At 36.4% G+C, this 24,315-nt stretch overlaps 1 protein-coding gene across 1 annotated transcript; it reads right to left on the bottom strand.

Moving 5' to 3' along the window:
- Window positions 1-3,768: 3,768 nt before the first annotated feature.
- kmt5c (lysine methyltransferase 5C) lies at window positions 3,769-23,041 on the bottom strand. The gene is made up of 9 exons (XM_056453603.1): window positions 22,761-23,041; window positions 17,660-17,792; window positions 16,148-16,313; window positions 13,260-13,369; window positions 12,948-13,111; window positions 12,817-12,836; window positions 11,092-11,228; window positions 10,720-10,880; window positions 3,769-10,508 (listed from the first exon to the last, which is right to left on the bottom strand). Exons 2-9 carry the CDS (start codon window positions 17,770-17,772, stop codon window positions 5,194-5,196), a joined length of 6,186 nt encoding a protein of 2,061 aa, XP_056309578.1. The 5' UTR covers window positions 17,773-17,792; window positions 22,761-23,041; the 3' UTR covers window positions 3,769-5,193.
- Between the last annotated feature and the right edge of the window lie 1,274 nt (window positions 23,042-24,315).

Below are 24,315 nucleotides of genomic sequence, written 5' to 3' on the forward strand. Positions count from 1 at the left end.
ACATGTAACCTGTAAGACAGACTATAAAATTGTTTGTCATGGTTATTTAGCCAGAGCAGTCTCTCAACAATACTTAATGTTGCCGATATCTCGCAGTCTAATGGTGCAGTAGACAACATATGACATACATTTGTGCATTTTTATCCTGATATTTTCAAAACAATCTCCAAAACAAAGTCTGGTCTTCGTGGCTCTATCTCTTTGTTACTCATGCTAACTGGCCAAATATTTCTAAGATAGAAATGTCTTTACTTTGCAGTCCTTTAACATCGATTAAATTTAATTTCCATCTAAAAACTCCTAACTTTGACGCTCATGATTTCCATCCAATTTTGCCATGAAGCTTTCACCACTCCTACCATTTACTTTGTTTTATAGCACCAGGTACCATGTTTCCAAAACTCCCCCATACATCTTTCCTTTTTCCATCTATTCTCTCTGTACTAGCTGACTGTTTTACTCAAACTCTCAAGACTGATTCATAGCAGTCTCCAATGTCTTTCATCACAGAACAATCGGTTTCGATTAATAATTTTTAATCTGACATTTACCCTAGACAAAACTAAACAAAAAGGCAGCTTGAAATTAACTGTACACAAATTAAATTATAAAAAATAATGATGAAAACGTTTTAATCCCTTCAGACCCAAATAATGTGGCAGTTTGTCAGCTTTGCTCATTTTAAATCTAAAGGTGTGAAAGTGTCCCTTCTGTTTACTGTCCTAAACTATCATCCATCCATATCCACCATCTACAGAGATGACAACAAGCTATTAAGATGCCCTGGGTGACTGTAAATAGCCTCACATGCACAGTTCTCTAAGTTAGGTCGCTGGGACTTCATTAAGAACATATTATACGCCTTTTAGGAAGTAGAGTCTTTTGGCAGAAAGAGTTAGTTCACACAAAAATGAACATTTATTCACCACTTACTCTCCCTCACGTGGTTCTAAATCTTTATGAGTTTCTTTACTCTGTTGAAAACTAAAGTACATATTTTGACGAAAGTTGAAAACCATCAACTTCCATAGTAGGAAAAACAAATACTATGGAAGTCAATGGTTATTGATTTACAGGTATCTTCTAAATATCTATTTATGTTTAAAAAGAAAAAGAAAAAACTGGTTTAGAACAAGAAAAGGTTGAATAAATAATTCTCAGTTTTGGGTGAACTATCCCCTTCATATGACCTCTTAACTGAACATGTTTTTATAACGGATTAACTTATAAATACAACATAAGATTATCCTTAGCATGATCATAAATAAGAAATGAGAAATGAAGAGATTGAGTAGCCATCTACACAGATGGAAGGGTTGATTTTAGCATTCGAAACTCTTAATGTTAAGCAACATTACATGCACAGGAAGGTGGGAGGGATTGAGGAAAGATGGTTGGGTGTAGGAAAGGATTACTGAATAATTCAAAAAGAGAAGAATGCACAGATGAATCAAGCAGGCTACTGCCTGCCTCACATGAGCACAATAAAATGGAGGATGCTACTCCACATCTCTTTTGTCACACTAATCCGACTGTATACCATTTGCCAGTGTGCGAGGAAACGGCATCAAAAGAAACAAAACCTTGGGTCTTCATATCAGAGTCTACAGCATGAATTACGTGTTGTGGTCTTTTGCCACCTGCTTTAAAATAACTGTGGTTTGTGAATTTTGAATGAAAGTCATGGTAATACAGCGAGGTTGTGGATCTTAGTTTTTTTCCGCAGTGCCTCAAAGGTTCAGCCTTTCACCGCCTCACTCTCTATCCACTGCCTTGCTGCCTGTGTCCTCGTTATGAAAAAGGCTGTTCCACTTGGCTTCAGACTTAACCCTCTGCTCACTGCTGAAAAAAAAGAGAAAATGGGTCACAAGGGAAGAAGAGAATGAATAAGCAATAAAAAAATGAATGGTTAAACAAATACACTCACCGGCAACTTCATTGGGTGCACCTATTCAAATGCTCATTAAACAGAATATGTGATGAGCCAAGCACATGGCAGAACTCAATGCATTTAGGCCTGTAAACACGGTCAAAATTATCACTTTCCAAAAATAAGCTTCAGAATAGCAAAAAAAATATGTGATTAATGTGACAAAGCACGGTGATTGTTGGTGCCAGGCAGGCTGATCTGAGCATTTGAGAAACTGCTGACCTACTCGAGATTTCACGCACAATCATCTCCTGGGTTTACAGAGAATGGTCAGCAAAAAAAAGTCCATTATATCTATCCAGTTGTGTGGGTGAAAATACCTTTTTGATGGCAGAGGTCAGATGAGCATTATCAGAGTGGTTCGTGTCGATAGAAAGGCAACTTCAATTCAAACAATCACTTGTTACAACTGAGGATTGCACAGGAGAATCTTTGAAAATACAGCATGTCAAATCTTAAAGCAGATAAGCAACAGAAGAGGACATTGGTCTTCAAACAACACAACGCACTAGCCTGATCTAATAATTTTGGTTTGTGATGTAACATTAAGATGGCAAAGTTGGAATTTGATGTTCATTTAAAAAACGTGTAATGGAACTTTTTTGGCAGAATTTATGTTTATAGTCTACGAAAGTATTGTTGCTGACAATGTACATGCCTTTATGACCACAGTGTTCCCATCTTACCATGGATGCTTGCAGCAAGAAACCCTGTCACAAAGCTCAAATCATCTGCAAATAGTTCAATATAATTGGCCTCCACCAGCTCTCAGTCCTTTATTAGAGCACCTTTGGGATGTACTGGAACAGGAGATTTACATCATGGATGTGCAGCCCATAAATCTAGAGTGACTGCATAATACCATTGTGTCAATCTATACCTAAAATCAATAATATGATTGTTGAATCTACGCAATGAACAATTAGTGCAGCTCAAACAGGAAAGGGGAGTCTAACCCAATATGTGAGTAATAAATAAAAGGTGAAAGCAGTTATGCATAATACATAATGAATGCTAAAAATATATTAGAAAGAAATATTTAAAAAGAAAAGAGGGAGAAAAAACATTGGAAAGTTGCCTGCTGGGTCTGTAAGCTATGAGAAAGGAAGGTGCATTTTACAATAACCTGGATGCGTCTTCCTCGGCTTGTAAACTGGTAAACAAACACTTGCGATCGGTTCATGAGATCGGCCAGACCAACAAGTACCGATTGAATCATTAAAAGCGATTATCGGCCGACCGATCAGAGCATCCCGATTCTCTACTAATAATGATAATGGAAATAGTATAAACAAAATAAAAAATTAACTGGGGGAACAAAAGATAGCTAAACACAAATAAGCTGCAGTGACTGGCAGAACACTGAAGAGATAAAGATGCAATATGTGTGCTGTGCCACAAACGCATAATCAAATACACAATTTGTATGCATTTGTTTGGGAGTAGATAATATGTAACTCACTTTTATATTCCCTTCAGTCTTCAAAAAAAATAAAATAAAAAAAATTAAAAGTAAATTAAAGGTCTTTGAGGAAATTATGCCAAATCAAACACTGCAGAAAATACCTGCAACCTTGAAGAAATGCATACTAGTAGTATTCTTTGAAAATGTTGAAGGAGCTTAGCTGGTTTAATCAGTGGAGTTGAAAAAGAGAAATCCATTTCATAGACCCTTCAGCAATATTAAGGTTCTGATCAAACTGCACAATCCTAATCAATAGATTCTAACTTGTCTTACACAAATATATTAAGACTGCTTCTTTTCAAAATGATGGACAGATGTATAGCACACAAAAACAAAATATAATTGTGTCATATTTCTGTTTGCTAAAACAAGACCATTTTTAAAATTGTTTTATTTTAATTGCATTAATTTCATTTTATACAATTTTACAGTGGAACATTACAATTTAAAATTTATCTCAAATGTCCTAAGTAACAAACAGGATGGCCGTACAAGACACACCAGAAAAAAGACATCTGAATTGTAGATTAAAAACCCGATAAAATACATTGAATTCAGTACAATCAAAAAATTAAGTTATATTGAAGCACCATGTTAGGAACATATTAAAATAAATATAATTAATACACTGGCTTTATATAGACCAAGGCAAGGCTTAACACAACTACGTCATAACCATGTTGGACATCCCAGGGCACTCTCATATCTGCAAGAGCTGAAACAGAGAACGCTTCCAATCTTTTACATGGACTGGGGTGAAAAGAAAAACAAAAAAATATAAACACATCGTAAGGGTTGGAGATGTCTTGAGGTTTTGGATCTTGGTGTCCTACAGGGCTACAGTACATTGTTGTAACAATATTCTATCAAGTGTAAAGTGAGTCTGATTAAAGATCAGCTCCAAAGGGCACTAAACATCTCTCTAGAGTAATACAAGCAGTAGCTAGTAAATTATGCATTGGGCCAATGTACCAAAGCAATACCCAATATGATACAAAAATCCATTAAGCGAATACAGACAAATGTTTGGTGATTACAAAAAAAAAAAAAAAAGAAGCAACCATCATTAAAACACATTTGTGCTTGCAGAGTGTTTGAGATTTGAGTGAAAAGATGGTATGCTAGAATAGAGAAATTAGTTTGACATGCACTTCATGTAGCAGCTGCAACAGTTCTCTTACATGACATTCAGGAATCCCCAAAGCCAAATACAGGACACCTGAGAGCTGCTCTAAGAGCATGTTTGTCATACGCACCACTGCCTGCACACTCTTATTCAACTTGACAGATGGACATAGAAACAATCCTAAATTTAAGAAATCACATGAACCATGCTCTGGTCCTTCATGTGCAAACCCACTGAACTATGAAAGTTGCCACACATACAAACTCTTAACAACAGCAATCTAGATTACAAACTTTGAACTCAAAAGGCTATGAGGAAATCGAGTGAATTTCCACGTGGTGGAGAACCGCACCACCATCATGTGGCAAGTATCATGTACTACAGAGTGAACAGAACATCCATTTTTCCTGTTATAATATTTACAGGAACCACTAGCATGAAAAATATGATCTCTATATGTAAATTACTAAAACATTAAATGCAGCATACAAGTAATTAAGCAATCAAGTTTGCTAATAAAAATATGTCTTTAAATATTTCAAGAAAAATTCTGCTTTAATGCTAAGAACTGGACGATCCATACAAGTTTAATGAAAAATAAACAGAACACCTTATTACACTGAAGTCGATTTAAATAAATAAATGTCAGCATATCAACAAAGGACGTCATTATTAATCGGTATATTGTAGGTCCAGATCCACTGTACCGTCAGTCACCACAAGCCTCAGTCTCTTAGGCTTGCGATCTGTTATGGGGGTGCTTTGTGAGTGGGAGGTGGTAAAGTGTACAGAATTATATGGGTGAGTTCCAAGCTGCTGAGTCTGCTGAGGATCTTTACAAATTTGGCCTCCATGGACTTTAGACCCAGGACACCTGCTCACAGGTGTAGAAGGTGAGAAGTTTGAGGGACCACACGCTTCAACAACCAGCCTTCCTTGAGTTCCTGAAGGCTCCATAAGACAATGATATGTGTAATTTGCAGGACCTGAACCAGTGTAATTCGAGCGTTCGCCATCCTCGCTGTATCCAAGAGTGAGAGAATGATCTCCAGTGAAGTTCACAACATAAGACTGTTGAGGAGGCTGACTGTTTTCAAAGGTGGATGACTGCGTTTTATTTAGTGGGGCCTCGTGGATTAGAGATTCTCTGTAGCCCAGATGAGGACTGTTGTGCTGTGACGCAGGAGATGTAAGAGAGGAGCTGAAGTTATAATCAGAAGGATCACAGTGAGAAATATTTGCACAAGTCTGACTCTTGTGGGTTTGGATCACTCCAGTATGTTGAGTGTTTTGGGTGGGAGCCACAACAGCATGGGGTTTCTCTAATTTTGAGAGTTTGTTTTGTGTTGTGCTGTAACATTGAGAACCTTGAGTTGAGGAACATAAAAATGTGGAGGGTAGGGGTAGATCTTTATCATTCCTTGAGATGCGAGGCTTCAGACCTGTAATATTCTTGAACGCATTTGTTGTGGTGTTGCTGGAGCTGACAAAATAAACAGGGTGAATGCGATCACCTTGAAGTCCAGGATTAGTAGGGTACTGTTTGGAAGGGATGTTCTTTGAGATTTTTTGTAGATTTTCAGCCATTCTTGATCCAGTATTAGAATACCTAGCAGAAGGATTTTTTCCACTCTGAGAACCTGAAGGACCTGGACAAACAAAAGTGCTTTCCATATTGTTGTGAGACTTGCCGCTGCCTGCAGCAACAGAAATTCGACAAGCATTCTGGCCACCCTCTGTTTTCAAGAGATTCTTCTGGTTTGGAAAAAAAGGAAGCTTCTTGTCATGGCTACGGAAAAGTGCATTACCAGAGTTGAATGCACCCGGATACTCCGTAAGTGAGGTGGACTTATTTCCTACATGAAGCGAATGGAAGGGTGTAACAGGGTTACTCTGAGGTCCAGCAGCATGCAGGCTTTGTGTTGTCTGGTTTGGAAAGACAGATTCAGATTTTGCACTCGAGTTATGCAAATTGAGGGGTCTGTGAGTTTTATCTCTAGCCTCAATTTTAGCAAGGCTTGCCTCTGAAGACTTAACAATTGAATCAAGAAAGTTTAACTTTCTATCCTGAGGATAAAAACGCCCAGTTGTGTGAATGGCCTGTTTAACATTTGCATTGTTAAATATTGTCAAGTCTTTTGGAAAAAATGCTGTTGCTGAATTTTCCTGGACCTGGAGCTCTATAGGACTTTTGGACAACTCACCATCAGATAAGTACAGATTTTTCTCAGGGTCTTGAAGAGGAGCAGAACTTGTGGTGGAATTACATAATCTATCTTTGAAGACCATTTGAGGAGCACCAACAGAAGAGGATGTTTCAGACTGAGCGAAGACAATGTCTGGGAAGTTTAGGTCATCACCACTACTAAAGTTACTCACTGGACTTGGGGATCCAAGGTAAGGAGTCTCTGGATTCCATGCATCAGCAGGACTTTGGGAGAAAGGGCTACTGAAGGATCCTGTATTATGGGGTTCGCCGGGGCAGTAATCAATTAAGGTGTTAGCCAAGCTGTTTTGTGCAGGCATCTGATCGTAGCTTTCCAGATTTAAACAAGGAAAGTCAAGTACATCCTCAGAATAGTTACTAAAGCTGCACTCTGTTGTAAATGGAGAGATAGGAGGGGACTGAATCTGAGAAGAGGTTGCACTAGTGTTAGTTGGCATACTTTTCTCACATACCTGTGGCTGACTCAGAGCTTGAAGTCTTGACAGACTTTTATTAATCTGAAGCAAATTGTGACTCAAGGAAGTGTCATTCTTTCCTTTGTTTTCATTCTCTTTTGCTTGAACACTCCCACTGACTTTACCAACTCCCGTGAGTCCATCATAACAGGGAGAGTAAAGTGACAAAGGCGAAAGGGATAATGGTAAAGGTGAAGTCTCAAAACTCACTGGATCTTTGAATGTCTCTGTACCCTTGGTGCTGCTACGAGCTGCCATTATTCTCTGACATGGAGACGGCTTTTCCTCTTTAACTTTACACAGCGGTGACTGTTCCAGTATTGCTGGTTTAGAAGAGACTGATGCCAATTTCTTTGGCTCCCTGTACACCATATCAATGCTCTGAACTTCCTTCTGAGCTTCTTTCCACTCCACCTCCCACTTGCCTTCACCTTTCCTGCACAATTTAAGTGGAGGTAATGGTTTTAAATCATCAACATTCACCTCAGATTTTGGACCAGTTGAGCTTCTTACAGCATCTGTAACAGTACTACTGTCTTGAACAGGTTCTTTTGGTGTGCTAACATTTCTTTTTCGAATGCCAACAGTTGACACTTTTTGCTGTCTTTTACATGGCTTAGTTGCACATTCTTTTCTACAATGCTCTAGCACATCTTGGACTGCTTTGGTGGCTTTCTCCAAACCTACACCATTATCTGCCTCCCCGTGACCCCGAATCCTCTCCATTTCTGCATTTAAAATTGAGACTGAATCCAAAATGGCCCTAAAGGGGTCAACTAAAGACAAAGGGTTTGATTTGTCTACAACACCTTCTGCTTCGTCCGTACTCTCCATTTCCCACTCCTTCCCCCTTTTTCTCTTAAGGCGGATTCTGACATTTGACCTCTGATCTTCTTCAGACTTGTCATCTGAGGTAGTCGACTCATTTCTGGCATCTTCTATATAATGCCCAGTCTTAGAGTTCCCAGGTGCCTTTGTTCTTCCTTTCTCATTTTCCACTTGGTTATCCTCTTCCATGTTGTATTTGACTCTTTTCTTATTTTTGGATGTTTCACTTCTAGGGTCATTGATTGTCTGCTCACAAATGGGTACACAGTCATGAGAACCTTGAAGACCTTTACAACATCGTTTGGGAAAAGTCTTTAACAACTTGGACGAGCCACATTTTTTGGACTCAACACCAACATTGTCTTTATGAGTTAAACTTGATTCAAAATTGCCGCCTCCACTAAGCTTAGGTAACAGATTGTCCGAGTTGGGCTCAGTGTCATTACTGCCATCTGTACACTGTGTTGCAGGTACATTAACATCCTGTTCTGGGTCGGTGTCCACTGATTCTCGAAACTGACGTTTCTTTAGGGGAATACTGCTCTGCGGACTATTATCCAGAGACACCATGCACATGGATGAAGGCTCCAAGGAAATTGAAGTGTCATCTTTATTTGGCTGATTAGCTGCAGCGAGTCCCTGACTAGGATGCTCACATTTGTTTTTAAGTGTATCATGCTTGCCTTTTTTCTCTTTATTGACAGCAAGGGATAGTGTCTTCATATTACAAGCTTTTCGTTTATCACTGTAACTACATGGAGGTTGGTGGTAAATAGCATCTTGACTAAAATTGCCACTCTTTCTAATATCTGTCAGCAGCACTCTTGCCTCATTAACAACAATAGTCCTGCTCCCAAAACGCGCTGTTAACACTTTCTTTTTCAAGTCATTACCATCAGCAATTATATCCCCTTTCTTTATAACTCTGCTTTCTTTATCTAGCACCTGAGGTATGCCCTCAACACGTGTTTGTTTCGCATTCTTTTCTCGTTCTTTTCGTTTCGTTACAGCATTTTCAGAATTTTGGGGAATTGTAACTTCAACAGATGCAACCGTTACAACATTATCATCCTTTTTTCCTTCAATTTCACACTCACTGAGGCTATCCTTACCACAGACATCAACTAATTCTGTCACAACAGGCTGTGTGACTACATTTTTGCCAATCTCTAAATCGCATGTTACTTTTAAGTACTTATCTGCACTTTCCACATTTACTGGTGTGAAATATAACTCCTTCACCCCTTTCTTACCTTGTTTATTGCATTCTTCACTCCCATCTAACTTTGTGCTTTGCCGCACTGATGCTGCTGCTGTACCGTTGTCTCTACTGTCTCTCTCTGCCTGCCCTGTACTTTCAACCTCTGGTTTTCCTGGGATAGACACCCTGATCAGACTGACTCTGAGGTGACGATTTAACCCTGAGAGGAAAGAGACAGGGCTGGTAAGAGATGGTGAAGACAAGCAGGGCATAACGCTTACAGAACTAGAAGAGACAGGCTGCCTGTGGATTTTCTTGTCATCCCCTGAGGTCTCTGAAGCTGCACAAGAACTAACATCACCTTCCCTAGGAGCAATAGAACCACAGATGTGTTTCACGTCACCTGCCACTTCCCTGAGGCGATCCCTAAAGACTCTCTGCTGTGTCTCTATGATCACTGTACTCTCTGTTCGTAATGATTTGTCATTGTTAGTTCCAGCATCTTCATCGAGGTGTACATTTTTATCAGTACATGGTTTACCTGGAGAGACTAACAGAGGATCAATAATGTCCCTAGACTCAACTTCATTTTCTTTTTGCCACTTTCCATCTTTTGTTTGGGTGCCAGAGCATTCATTTCGGACTTTAGAAGATTTAGAGTTTGATTTAATCAGTCTGGTCCTCCTCCTTTTAAATCTGGAGAGTTTAGGTCGAGTCTTTGCTCGGAGACTGCTTAGACGACCACAAAGTATATTCCTGGTCCTTGAGGAAATGCCCTGGTGGATAATTCTGACAGACGACGCATCAGTGTTATGTCCCTCGGTCTTCATCTCGTCTCTTTCATGTACAATGGAAACGCATCCAAGAGTAAATGGTTGAAATTGAATGACAGAGTCTCCATTTAACATTTCTCCATCCTCGTCCTCTCTTTCTTCTGGTCCCTTTAAGTTAGCATTATTAAGTGGTGAAGAGGCAGATTTGCTGTCGTTTGTGATCCACTCAGATTTTGGTCGCTCTTTCTCAATTAGATACAGCAGGGCCCTTTCTTTGCTTAAGGGGTCCTTACATCGTAATAGGAAATTTATGCTGTGCTGATGAAGGCAGATGCTCAGCTCCTTTAGCTTGAGGTGAGGAAAAGATGATAAGAGGTTTTGCATTCTTTTTTCCACCTGTTTACATTGCTCCTCCCTCTTTCGTCTATCAGTCTTTCTCATCTTGCTCAAAACAAGGGCGTTCCTCTTTGTCCGTTGGGAAAACATATTCCTAATTGGCAAGGCTGACAGACAATGAGACAAGAAGAATAGACAGCCAGAGTAAGTGGTTGGTAATGGTTACAATGCAACACTTCTTTTAAACGATGTTTTACAAAATTGGAATGGAATGCTTAATTATGTCCATTCTAATTTCACAATTAGAACATTTATAATTTACAGAAGTACACACACATTCATTTCAAAAAGCAAAAATGAATGGCATGGCAAACATACCAGAGTTTGAAACAGCAAGAAATGGCTTTGGAGTGCCATTTCCTCTACTCCTGTTAAGCCTTAGATCAGTCTCTCTGAATTCATATTTCTGTCCTGAAGGATCCCCAGAGCAAGCCAAATCTGGGGACTGGTCTCTCTTCTTGAACGATCCCTCTCCTCTCCTGAAATAATTTAGCATCATTAGACTTGTGATAAAACTAGATGTATGAGAGCTTTTAAAATCTTCCATTAGAAACCGAAATGACATTAAAACATAATACAGCTCAGACTAATTACAAGCATTCACTGAGATAATTACGTGTTATCGATCCAACATCACTATGACATGCAAGGCAGATGGCCTTAAAGCACCATCTACTTTTTTCCCCTCACCTCTCACATGTGCAACATTCACACATTTCATTATTCTCCCCAAAAAAGCTGTCCCCATAGTAACATGTAATCTCTTCTCCCGGTGAGATGGGCCGCATCACTTTCACACAAGCTCCATTCTTATCTCCAGGAACAAACTAATAGCGGGAACAGAAACAAACATAATAAGCAAATTACTTTTCAGTATAAACTGTTTGAATGTAATTCATTTAGTCATATGCCAGGAAACAAGTAAAACAAATTAAGGAAATGCAATTAAAAAAAGGAGTGGGTGATGGTCTGTTAGGACTGATGTCAGATTTACAGATTCAACAAAGATGGAATCATTTTAAAATGGATAATATAAACTAAAAAGGAAAACATTTGAATCATCAGAATAATGTCAATTTTGGAACTTCACAACTAACTCAAAAGACTAAAGACTGAATCTTTCTTGATTTTTGCATTTTTCAAACACATTTCAATGCAGCGATTCGAAACATATGCAAATCTCCATCCTTTATAGTTTGTTGCGTGGATGTTGAGATCCCGATAATTTTATTAAGCGTGCAGCTTACACAATGCATCGATGCAGGTTAAACAAAAAGTGACAGAAAACACATTTATTGAAGCCCACCATATCCCGAATAACCTACCACAATCTCCATCATCACTATATATTGCAGGAAAGCCTTAATGCTTTCATACATGTGATTTGACTGACTCGAGAGGCGATCTCTCTGTGATTTTTACAAATTTAGGATTAATCTACCAGTAAAAAAAAAAAAAAAAAAAAAAAAAAAACATTAATCCGCAGGTCAAGCGTGTTCCGAACCAGGGGAGTTGTTATCCATACGAATCACAGATTAACTGTGATCCATTACACCCCAAACAAACAAACAAACAAACATACATACATACATACATACTCAGGCATTTTTATTTCATTAGCACTTTTATCAGAAATATTTTTTAATACAACATAAATTAAGTTACCGTGCCTTTATTATTTTATGCATGATTGTTAAAAAAAAAGAGATGTTTTACATGCATTTTAGTAGTACATTTATTTTAATCAGTAGCATATTGTCATGTTAAAAAAATACCATAATTTCTAAAGGCATTACTATCATTGTTGGGGACTGTCATGACACCAGATTTTATACAATCCATAATCAGTGAAATGTTATGAAAATTTCAGATCCATAGCAATACTGTTCAGCACAACACAGTCCTTAACATCAAAATAAACAATAATTTAAAACAGTGTCATGTAGCCTTAAAGTGTTTTTCAATTAGATAAACACTGCCTTCTCAACTGAAGACAAGCAATTAAATGAAAATCAAAACAAATGATATGGAACAGAACAAAGTGTGCTTGACAGTGTTCTGCATTAACTGCAGAGGGCTTATTAAAGCTACTAAAGTGATCCAGACAAAAGCAGTAAGTGGTTTTGTCTTTATCTTGTCTATACTGTGGTCTAATAATTATTACAGACTAAAACCGTGACAGGTCTATTAAGCTGCATTCACACTGCAAGACCGCATTGTGACCTTTCAGTTATTATTCTGTCTATTTACAGTCAAGATGCCAAGATGGGCATTTGAACATGACTTTTAGGTATTACATAAACTAAAAACATCTCAGGTATCAAATTATGTTAATACATTTTGTCAGTCGATATATTAAAAACTAATCAATTCAAAAGATTCCACACAATAGCTTAAGTAATAATGGTATCTTACCTTACAGTTGGGTCTGCAGTCTGCGCTCAAAGTGAGAAAAAAAAAAAAAAAAAAGCATGATCAGACCCTGTACCATACAAAAACACACATTTCAAAACAAGAACTACTGATCTGCATTCAGTCTCTCTCACCGTGATTGATAAAGGCAGCAGGCCCCAACCAAAGCTGAGCACATCTCTTGCGTGTGGAGTACATTACACTGAAGTCGTTCACTCCTGCTCTGAGAACAGCACTATCCTCAGGGCTCAGCTCTGCTATGCAGCCCTGCAGTACCTCTACACGCTCTCCCACTAACCTGAGGAAATTAACATATCATCAGCTACTGTGATCACATGACTGGGCCAAACGGTTTATTACACTTGATGATTAAACTATTAGTGAAATTCTGTTTAAATAATTTGCATTATAGTTTAACATAAAAAAAAGAAAGAAGTGATCCGAACCAGTGTCGGGTGGATGTGATTTTGGCTCCATTGGTCTCAGAGGAATAGCGGTTACAAGGCTCAATGTTCACTCCACTTTCCAACAGAAATGCTGTCATGTAGCGATACATCTAAAGAAAAGAAATGATTACGTTAAATTGTTTTTAGGACAGGATTCATTTTACCACATTAAAACCCCAAAGCCTCCAGCTCAGACATTTCTACTTTTTAATACTGGAGCCAAATTATGTTACATGTATTCAGTCAACTGTCAAACTGTAGTAAAAACACATACATACATACATACATATTTCTGTAGTTTTTTCTCAAGGCAGTATATTGTTGCAGACTTCTTAAATTAATTCAATTGTGATTCACAAGCTCTTAGTTTGATAGTTTCAGATCCTTTTGGGATTTTGCCATCTGTTACTAGGACTAGCAAAAGCCTGGAATAAGTGATTCAGTCATTTTTTTATGTGTTTGAAAGAATGTAATACATAACAAGACAATCGCAAGAGAGAATATTGTTTGTTCATTTTGCTCATTTATGAAAGGGACTCTCCTTCATACACACACTACTAAAGTGATACTATACCCAAAGTGAAAAACCCTGCCATCATTTACTAAGCCTTCACTTTGTCCAATCATATTAAGTTTCTTTCATTTATTGAACCAGAAAAAATAATTTTGAGATGCTGTAGCTGGTACACATTGACTACCATAGCATTTTTTTATTTCATTACTATGGAAGTTGATGGGTGCCAGCAACCAGCATTTTTCAAAATATCTTCTTGTGTGTTTAATAGAAGAAAAACACAATGGTGTAAAACCACTAGGAAGAATAAATGGGGTAAACTAATTCCTTTATTAATCGAACTCAGCAGTCATCAAACTTAGTGATTCTAAGGCCCACAACTTTTACATTTAGTGATTTCAGTGCATCCGACATAGACTTTACTCGGGCGGGCAACCCAGGTATATTAACAGCCACCCAAGTATACTTAGTGACACTTTTTTTTTACTATTATTAACATCCTTTTAAACTTTTTGTATCTGCCCAATTTAACCAAACATCCGCGATAAATGAAGTAGGGGAAAATCTTCTCTACCCGTTTCATTCTGTGTTTCATCCCACAGAGAGGCTCATGTGCTTTGCAGACCAACCGAGATGCGCCTTTTTGAGACTTAAAAACTAGTCTGGCCCGGGTTTCTGAATCTCCTAAAATGTCCGGGATTCAACTTTTGCTTTTGCTTTCTAAAGCTTGTTGACTACTTTCCGCTTGCTTGGACAGTGTGGACAGCCGTAACACCGAGAGAAAAAGTAAATAATAGATTCTTTAAATCTAAATGACTCAGAAAAACTTTATACTCGGAGAGAACAAAATGACTGGTCTAAACTGGCTGCAGAATACATGTACACTATTAGTGATGGTTAATCAATGCATTTTGCTTATTTAAATAATGTACAAGTTTTAATCTAGTAAAAATTTGATTTATTAGAGATATTATCTATTTTTATTCATTTTTGTCATTTATTTCTTATTTGCTGATTCTTTTATTAATCTGATGATGTTAATATATTACCTAGGCTATTTATGGTGTTGAAAGAGTCACATACTGTATTTATAAGGTATAATTCCTAAAAATGCCATTTCTGTTTTCATGAAAAGATGTATTCACGGCCGCGATACCACACGTGACGTGACCTGCTACCACAGAGAGGGTGAATGAAGTCTACTTTAGTGAACAGAACCTGCATAGGCAGTGAATAACAGGTAATAAAGTTGTAAAAACCATTGAGTTTGTGGAACAGAGTGATTGTTTGAGAGCCGCACGGGAAGTATGAACCGCACTTAGAAGTGAAAATGAAACCGAAAGCATGCACAACATTTAAATAATCATATGGCATTATAGAGTTATGATTAGGCTACGACAAGCATTTGATATGCTTTTTTCTTTCCTAGCGAACACAGTGTTGTGCATGAGAATAAACGGTAGACCTACATATAATATTAATACAGTTCTTTTACCATATGTTTGAGCAAGAACAATAATAATAGCCCCCTCATATTAACCTTTATTTTACATCTACACAATCGTGATCTTTATTTTAGGCAAAAAAATACATAAAAAAAAATATTGCGATTCTAATTTTAGCCAGAATCATGGATGGATGGATGGATGGATGGATGGATGGATGGATGGATGGACACACATTTATTTATTTTATTTTTTGTATTCATCATTTCTAAAACATTTTACATGCTCTTAACTAGAAGGGTATTCTTTAATATTTTAAAATGCACATAAAAATGAAGACTTTGTTTTTTTTTTCCTCCCTAGACCTGGAAACTAAATCTAAAGCAAATACTCTTACGCTTCCTCGTATACTCAAGTTTTTCAAAGAAAAAACTTTCATCTTTCTTAAGTCATCTAAAGGCCTCCTAGCAAGTCTGCTGATGCCTTCTGGTTGACAACAACTAAAGTAAATTATACAAGGAACCCGCATCGCTTATTGAGCGAGCACAAAACAAACTGACTAGCAGAAGAATAAAAAAGGAAAAAACAAAGAAAGAAAGGATTCTCTTCTGTTCTGTGGTATCTTGGGTGCTCAGTAAAAGATTTTATAACAGTAAAAGTCTAATCCTGTCCCATAAATGTTCTGTTCTGGGAAAATTGTGCAATTAAAGACTGCAAATAAATTCAGTTCTATACAACCCATATAAATAATAAGTGAAGAGACTGTATCCATCAAGACAGTAAATACCTTATCCACCAAAGTCTAACATTAAAGTCAAACCATCATTTACAACACTAGACTTAATAATTAATATATTCAAAACTTTTTAAGCGTGTAGAAACAGGAAAGGATGATTGTTAAGCTGTTCTAGATTAAACATGATACTCACATGCTGCTTCAACAGCTCCTGACGGTGTGAACCCAGCCCAGCGAAATAGTCGCTGACCCACTCTCCATCCAAAAGAGCATCAAAGGTGGCTTGGAAGTCATGTGTGCGCTTGAACCGCAGGAGTGTCTCTCTGAGGTACCCCCATCGCCGGATCTCAGGGGGAGTACTTACATCAAAAAAAGAATTATAAATAGAGATAACATTTATTATGCATCAAATTTTTAAAAGCCTTAATATAAGAATACGTTTTTGGAAATAGACTTAATTTAAATGAATTTTTCCCAAAATGTACTGTGTGTTTGTATGTATTCATGTTTCTCACAAATAGATTAAACACAGCTCATAATTAATAAACAAATACCTGGCAGTGAGTTGAGGAAAATCATTCACACTTTTGCTCATGAAGCTTAAAATCGATTTGTTTCGTTAATTTCATTTTATTTTTAGGTTGTTGTTTTTAATCTCCAGTAAATAGACCCTTTTCACATTTCCGGGTTTCTCAGTAACAAAAGCGTAGTTGGGAAAACTTAAGAGCGCAGTAAATGGGAGAGTACAACAAATTAATTTTTTTTTTTCAATCTTATTTGCTCAAATAATAAAAGAAAAACTCCACGCAGAGGTTTTAAAGACTTTACAGTAAAAGGGAAAAACAAAAAAAACCTGTGTGGAACTGATGACGACAGCCAGAGGAGAGAATAATGTCAAATTACTGTCCTACCCCATAGATGCTGCATTAGAAACGCATGGCGCAAGCGGTAATTAGTTTTTTTGTAATTTAAAGCAAAGATGATATAATACATTCATAAATACATATAAATCATTTAACCTTGATTTAATGTTTAAATATTTGCATTGTAAAACAAGACACAGAGGAGACTTCATTCTTTTATTTTTTTTTTTGTATTGTGCATTGTATATACCCTGATTGAAGACATTTTAAACAGATAGTTTATCCAAAATGCTATTGTTTTAAGTTCATTCACACTCAACTAGTCAACTAAACTTGTTATGTATTATAATTACTCATGTATTTCTTACTTCTGTTGAACACAAAGCAAGATATTCTACAGAATGTTGGAGGAAAAACACCCATTGACATAAAATGTAGGAACAAAAAATACTATTGATGGCAATGGCTTCTTTTTTCCCCACAACATTCATTAAATATCTTCCTTTGTGTTTAACAGAAGAAAACCCAAAAAGGTTTGTAACAAGTTGAGAATGAATAAATGATGACAGAAAGTTCATTTTTGATTGAACGCCCTATTTAATTATGCAAAAAATCCTGTTGTTGCTGAAAATTCAGTTTTATCACCACAGGAATAAATTAGATTTTTACATTTACCGGTATTTAAAAAGAAAATAGTTGTTTTAAACTGTATAATTGTATAAAATAGACAACCAAAACTGAACTCAGTGGCCTCTTTGACATGTCTTCAGTGCAGGTTGTATATTTTTGTGTATGAAACAGAATAAGTAAATCATTTTCGATGTATAAATCAGAATAATTACCTGATATTCATCTTATGGGTGCTGAACCCCAGTAAGGGATCCAGCACCAGACTCGTGGCCAGATCATCTGTCTCACAAAGCTCTCTCACACTCATTCTATAAGATCCCTCCATGGTCGCCCACCATCAACATGCTGGAACAAAAAAAATGAAGCTGTAGAGTTACATATTAAAACAGCTGCAAAACATTCTACAATAGCAGCATCAAATCTAATCTTCCTTTCCCAGAAGAAAAATAACTGAGAGTGATGTCCAAAAGTAAGACGAAAGATTTACTACAAATTATACAAGCAAACTAAAGCAACCAAGAGCATGCCTTGACAATATGATAAATATAATTCTGGCAGGATATGAACTTATGAAGAGTATATATTTTAGTTTGGGAAGACATATATCATAGTAGGAAATATTTAGATGGAAAATTTACCCATTAAAATGAACATTCTGCTATCATTTTTCACCCTTTGATTGTCTTTTTCTGTTGAAAACAAAAGAAGATCTTTATAAAAATGCTGGTAGCTGCCACCCATTGACTTTCATTGTAAAAGAAAATGATGGGTGACAGCAACCTGCATTCTTCAAAAGGTTTTTTTTATTCAACAAAAGGAAACTCATAAAGGTTTAAAACTACATGAGAGAGAGTAAACAATGAGGCACTTCATTTTTGGGTGAACCATCACGCTAAGATTCACTAGAATTAAATGGTTTAATCCAATTTCCAAATATTATAGACCACCAGTCCAGTTCTCAGGCAAAAAAAGAACGGGAAATGTCATTGCATAAGGTTACTGAACTTTCCAATACACACAACAATCAAAGCTAAAGATCCCACAGATCACAGCCTAACCCTGGGTAGCTGGTTACACAGTAATATGTACACTGAAAAAAATAATTCAAAGATGATTTTTTGGATTTTCGATTTTTATTATTTTTAAGTATCTTTTTTTTTTTTTACGTATAAATTGTTTGCAACAATTTTGCAGACATCATTTTTTTCAGTGTAGCACTGTAAAACTGATGAAGTATTGTTTAGCAACAATAATTAAATAATTATAGTACTAACCTACCTGCCAGAATAATAAAAATGACTGAAGTTTCTAAAAAGTTACTAGTTTCTACATCTCTATGCACTATGAAAAAATATTTAAAAAAAATTAAAAAAAAACCCCACAAAATAGTGCATGGCATACGAGTATGTGAACTGGGACTCACCGAACATAGTTATATAGTCATAGTTTTTTCTTATCTATACATTTACACATTAAGTTGCTCAAGCAGGGTGGCAAAACATAGCTTATAGCCCTTCTTAAAATAAAGAGTAGTAGGATATCACAAAATATAAATTACAACTTTGCATTAACACAATTACTGTGGACTGCAGCGCCTCTTCATTTACATTTAAATCTGTATTACAAGAAACCCTGCAGTCATAAACAAAAAACATCCATCAAGTTACTTTGTTTAGCTGAGAGTACTTATCCTTTTATTGTGTTAACTTCAGAACATGCAAGACCTTCACCATGTACATTTATAGTGAACATACTGTTTTTTTCCTAGTCATCTGTGTTCATTTCAAACAAGTCAATGTCATGCAGCACAGCAAACTTTGTGGACCAATCCCACCAGTGTTGGAAAGCATTTCCACTTCAGAAAACATGCATGTGGAGTCTATATGATTCAATTTCTCTAAAATGTTAACAGAAAACAGCAGAATATACAACATACTGTAATACACACACACTAAAAATAGAGTATGTGTGAACCTGGCTTTTGCTGTCAGACATGATGGGTAAAGCAAATATCTAAGTGGTATCTATACCCATATCCCTCAATCAGTTATCAGGGCTTGCAAAATCCGGCTTTGCTTTTTTCAGTCGGGCTACCAAAATCTCCAGCTGCCCGATATATACATGTCAACTTTGCCATGAAAAAAAGTTCACAAAAATAGAGAAACCGTTTCTATATTTTTTGTGTAAGCAAGTATTTTACAGTACCTTAAAAATACTCAATAATGTATCTGTCAATGTTTTCAAACAATTCAATTTGATTTACCAAAGTCACACAAGGGGCAATTTTACATCTGTCACATCCATAACATACAAGTGTCACATCCATAACAAAGCTTTTCCCTCATAAATGCAAAAATTTCATTGTTTCATTGTTATATCATTGTTAAGTAAAAATGTCAAATAAAATAAAATCAATCATACTTGTTCTACAGAGAGCCAACTCTTATCCTTTTGATTAGCATGGTTTCATTTGGGTTGTGTAGTTTAATTCACAGAATTTCTACAAAAGTATGTTGCCTACTGTAAGCTCGCATACTTTTTTGTCACATCTATAATGCACGTTTATTTTCCTCATTTAAAATGTAAAAATGCTTGCGGATTTATATTTTTCTGATCCCATAACTCTGTGGTTAGTTGTTTTGGAAAACAATCAGTTGTTTCAATATAATGTTAATATGTCTATACATTTTAAAAAGTCATAAAATTCTTATTACAACTACTAGGGCAGCACAATATATCGCTTGAGCATCGATATCGCAATGTGATCATTCGCAATAGTGACATCGAGTTTGTATTATGATTTATCATTTGCATGTGTTTTTGATGCCTGTGCATAGTGATACCTGTGCATAGTGATTATAAAAGCATTCAGGTATGAGAAAATTTACCATTTGTGACTTTATTACGATTCATTTTATTGAACTATTTATATTTTTAACATTCAGTCAGGGAACAATAAAACACTTCCATTTCAATTGTATCTTTTTCTTGACTGTATTTATAGATTGTTATGCAGGAAAATACTCACAACACATGCAAATACAGAAATGCACTGTAAATAGCACAGACCACAATGAAAAAGTGTCAGGGGACCTCCAAAACTGTATAGATTGTTTATTAGACTATATGGAGATCCACTGGAGAATCATCCCAATTGATCTAACAGTACAAATTGTTTTTCCTAACAACTATCATATAAATTACTCACAGGGCAAACTACTCAACATATTCATTTATATCACCAAGCACAGCTGTCTAAGCAGAGCATTTTAAAATGAAAAACCATGCTGAAATATTAGTTAATAAGAGTTTCCAACATGCATTGCAGCAAGAATGAATAACATGGTTACTGCTAAAGGACTACTTGGATGTTTGCATAGTGCAGTTGTTATATCATTGTTAAGTATTTGTTTCATTGTAATGTAAAGTAACTAATGGCACACAGTCGTTATCCCTGACGTCTTTGTTTCCAAAGGTGCACTTATCATATATAAAGCAATAGCACTAACTGTTGAGTTCAGAGCTATAAACTGATTCTCAGCTGGAGGTGCAGCCTTCAGAGGGGCCTTAACATTCAAGGAAGCCTTTAAAAGTGTAAGACTTCAAGTCCTTTTATGACAAAATAATATTTTAAACAGACATTCTTAGTTTTGTTCATATTAGTTTAGAAAACAAGATACAATTTTTTTTGTTTCTGTTTTTAAGCAAATGTTTATATGGAAACAAAAATAGAGGCCTTGTAAATTGTGTAACCGATAAACGGTTTCAAGGTTTACCGTGGTTTGGAATAGTCAAGGTTTTAAAACCACTAAAATTATCTGTAATAGTGTTCCTAAGATATACATGTAAGGGTTTTTAATGTATTTTTGTATTGTGAAAAAAATGTGTTTTTGAAACAAATGAAGAAAGCAAAATCAATTATTTATTATAACAATTTAGCCTGACATGTTTAATGTTCCCTAAAATTAAATATACCGTGTCCAATAGGAAAAACGTTTTTTGATTGTTTCATCCAGAGATTTAAGAATAACTTATTTAGAGCATTAATCACAATACCATGGTATTTTTACCCAAAATTATCATACCGTCAGAAATGTATACCAGCCCATGCCTAATGTAATGCCAAAACTGAAAGACTTTTTTAAAGCAAAACCAGCATAAAATGTAAATTTGCATAATTTAATGTGAAGAATATTAATCATGTGTCTGATATAAATGATTCATTTTTTTTTTTATTTTAATTTAGATGTAATGTTAATGTCAGAAAATGAAAAAAAAAAAAATAGAAAACAGCATAAAGTCTGCCTTTAGAGCCAAAGTTCTAGAAATTTCTTGGTGGGCCTAAACGTTTTTGGCTACTAATTCTCACTAAAAAATGCTTTTTTATTTCTGCATAGTCTACTTGAGACAAGCTAATGTCTCAAATGTTTTTAATAAAGCATCAAATTCTAGACAAACACACAAACAAACAAAGATAATAAAAAAAACTCCCGTGCTAATGCTAAGTGGCAACAGTTTGGCTTGTTTTGTGACAAGAAATTCACTGTTCAATGCAGCTGCTTTACCCAATTTAGTAACACTACTGTATATTGAATTACATAATGTCTGTTGGATAACGTTAGTACTGTGCATTGTAACCATGTTGCTGCTGTTTTGCCAGCAAATATCCTCCTCTTGAGATTAATACACGTATAATCCATCTGTCCACTGACAGGTCAGGAGTCACGCCACAACGAGCTATTCAGCCGGAAAACACTTGAGCATTTGAGTTGTAATCGAGTTCGAGCAGTAACTTGAGCAAACGTAAAAAATAAGAGCCCCGGGAACGCCTGCCAACACGAGTCGACACCCCAGAGATTACATCGACGAGAAAAATAAAATGCAAATAAAAATGACACTCAAACGTTTTGTAAAATGTTCTTACAGTAGATTAATACATTCCGCATGTTTTCACGCTGACATCCTGAATCCGTTTTGATCGCGCCAATTATGTTAGCAGTTACTAAACAACAACACTCCTGATTGCATGCAGGTCAGAAGATAAATTATTTTTCCCATTCATTACTGTCGATTGTTATTTGTCTCAGTCTTGGGGGAACATGTGTCACTGTCAGGAAGTCGAGTTAACGGACTTCACCCAAACCATTCGGGTCCAGTTAACGTTAGCTCGCTGGACATTATGAGCAGATCCACTCGGTCAAAGTTAAAGCCTTAAACGCGATATATATGGATTACATCGAATAAAAAACGTTTATCAAAAGGGTGGGAGCATAAGCTAAACATATTTTAAAATAAAGAGCAGAATATATTTACCTGACGGGCTTTACTTGAAATTTCAGGTCGATTTGTCCGTAGTAATTTCGTCTGAAAGCTAGCAGGCTAGCTTTTCCTGTTGGCTACGATGGTCGCTGCCATCTGCTCCTGCCATTCCCATAATCCATGCTTTTAAGGTCCTACTGCGCTTAAAACACTACAAAATTAATAAACGCACGGTCTGGATAAAACGATTCGCGTATAATACGAACATTAATTTTTCGTTACTGCGTTTGTTTTCGAACCTAGAACTATCGTCCTGGAGGTGAATTCAACCAATCCTTTACATCCACAATCGCGCTCCTATTGGGTATTGTGAACTCTTGCAGGGATCTCGGCGTTATTCGCCTTATTCCATTGGCTAGCCAAGTTATACGGCGTAGAGATTGACCTATGGGACTGCAGATGTAGAAAATACCACGCACTTCAACCAATCAGCGGCCGAGAAAAGGCCATACTTCCCGCCTTATCTCTTTAACCGTGTCCCGTTGACCTCCTAAAGTTAGGCAATGCAATATCATCCTGTATGTTTGGTAAAATGCATTCTTGATGGGATTAAGGTTGTTTTTTTCTTCTGCTTTGATCGTATGATTAAATATTACCCTCGGCGTTGCCTTGCACTGTTTAACTGTAATATTTAATGTAATATTTTTGGTGCTGCATGTTGTTTCGAATGTGAGGTTTGGAATTTTGGGTGCATGTTCTGACACAACGCCAAATCAGAAAAAGTTGGGACAGTATGGAAAACGCAAATAAATAATGAAAGTAGTTATTTCCAAATTTACTCTGACTTCTATTTCATTGCAGACAATATGAACGCAAAATATTTCATGTTATGTCTTGTCAACTTCAGTTAATTTGTAAATGAAAAAAACAGGAAAAGCGAAAAAAGAAGAGAAGGATCATCCAGACTGTTTCCAGCAAAAAGTCCAAAAGCCAGGGTCTTCTCATGGTATGAGGCTGTGTCAGTGTCTTTGGCAAAGGTAACTAGCACTTCTGTGATGGCGTCATTTATGCTAAAGAGTACATAGAAATTTTGGAGCACAATATGCTGCCTTTTTGTCCAGGGACGCCCATGCATATTACAACAAGACAATGCAAAACCACATTTTGCTCACATTACAAAGTCCTGGCCGCAGAGGAAGAGGATGAAGGTACTTGACTGGCCTGTCTGCAGTCCTGACTTGTCTGCAATAGAGAATGTGTGGTGCATTTTGAAGCACAAAATGAAACAATTAAGACCTTTTTTGTACTTTGTTTTGCAGGAAGAATGGGACAAAATTACACCTGAAACACTATCACTTTGTGTCTTCAGTCCCTAAATGTCTTTTAGGTGTTGTGAAAAGAAATGGCAACATTACAAAGTGGTAAATGCTTTCCTGTTCCAACTTTTTTTTAAATATGTTTTAAGAACCAAAATTTGAATAATTGTTTATTTTCAAAAATCATGAGGAACACAGTAATTAATGTGCTGCTGTGTTGTCTGTAAAATTCTTAAATATTGGGATGTCTGGATGGTTTAATGACATTAATTGTAAGACACACAAATCATCAC

This window comes from Danio aesculapii, chromosome 3 (assembly GCF_903798145.1).
Source record: "Danio aesculapii chromosome 3, fDanAes4.1, whole genome shotgun sequence".
NCBI classification, from domain to species: Eukaryota; Metazoa; Chordata; class Actinopteri; order Cypriniformes; family Danionidae; genus Danio; species Danio aesculapii.

Excerpts from the sequence above, each read along its gene's own strand:
- kmt5c (XM_056453603.1), bottom strand. The coding sequence starts at position 17,772 with ATGGAGGGATCTTATAGAATGAGTGTGAGAGAGCTTTGTGAGACAGAT. Across the intron at positions 12,837-12,947 it reads TGCTGCCTTTATCAATCACG|ACTGCAGACCCAACTGTAAG; the intron begins GTGAGAGAGACT and ends CTTTGAGCGCAG. Across the intron at positions 10,881-11,091 it reads GAATGTTGCACATGTGAGAG|GAGAGGAGAGGGATCGTTCA; the intron begins GTGAGGGGAAAA and ends AAATTATTTCAG.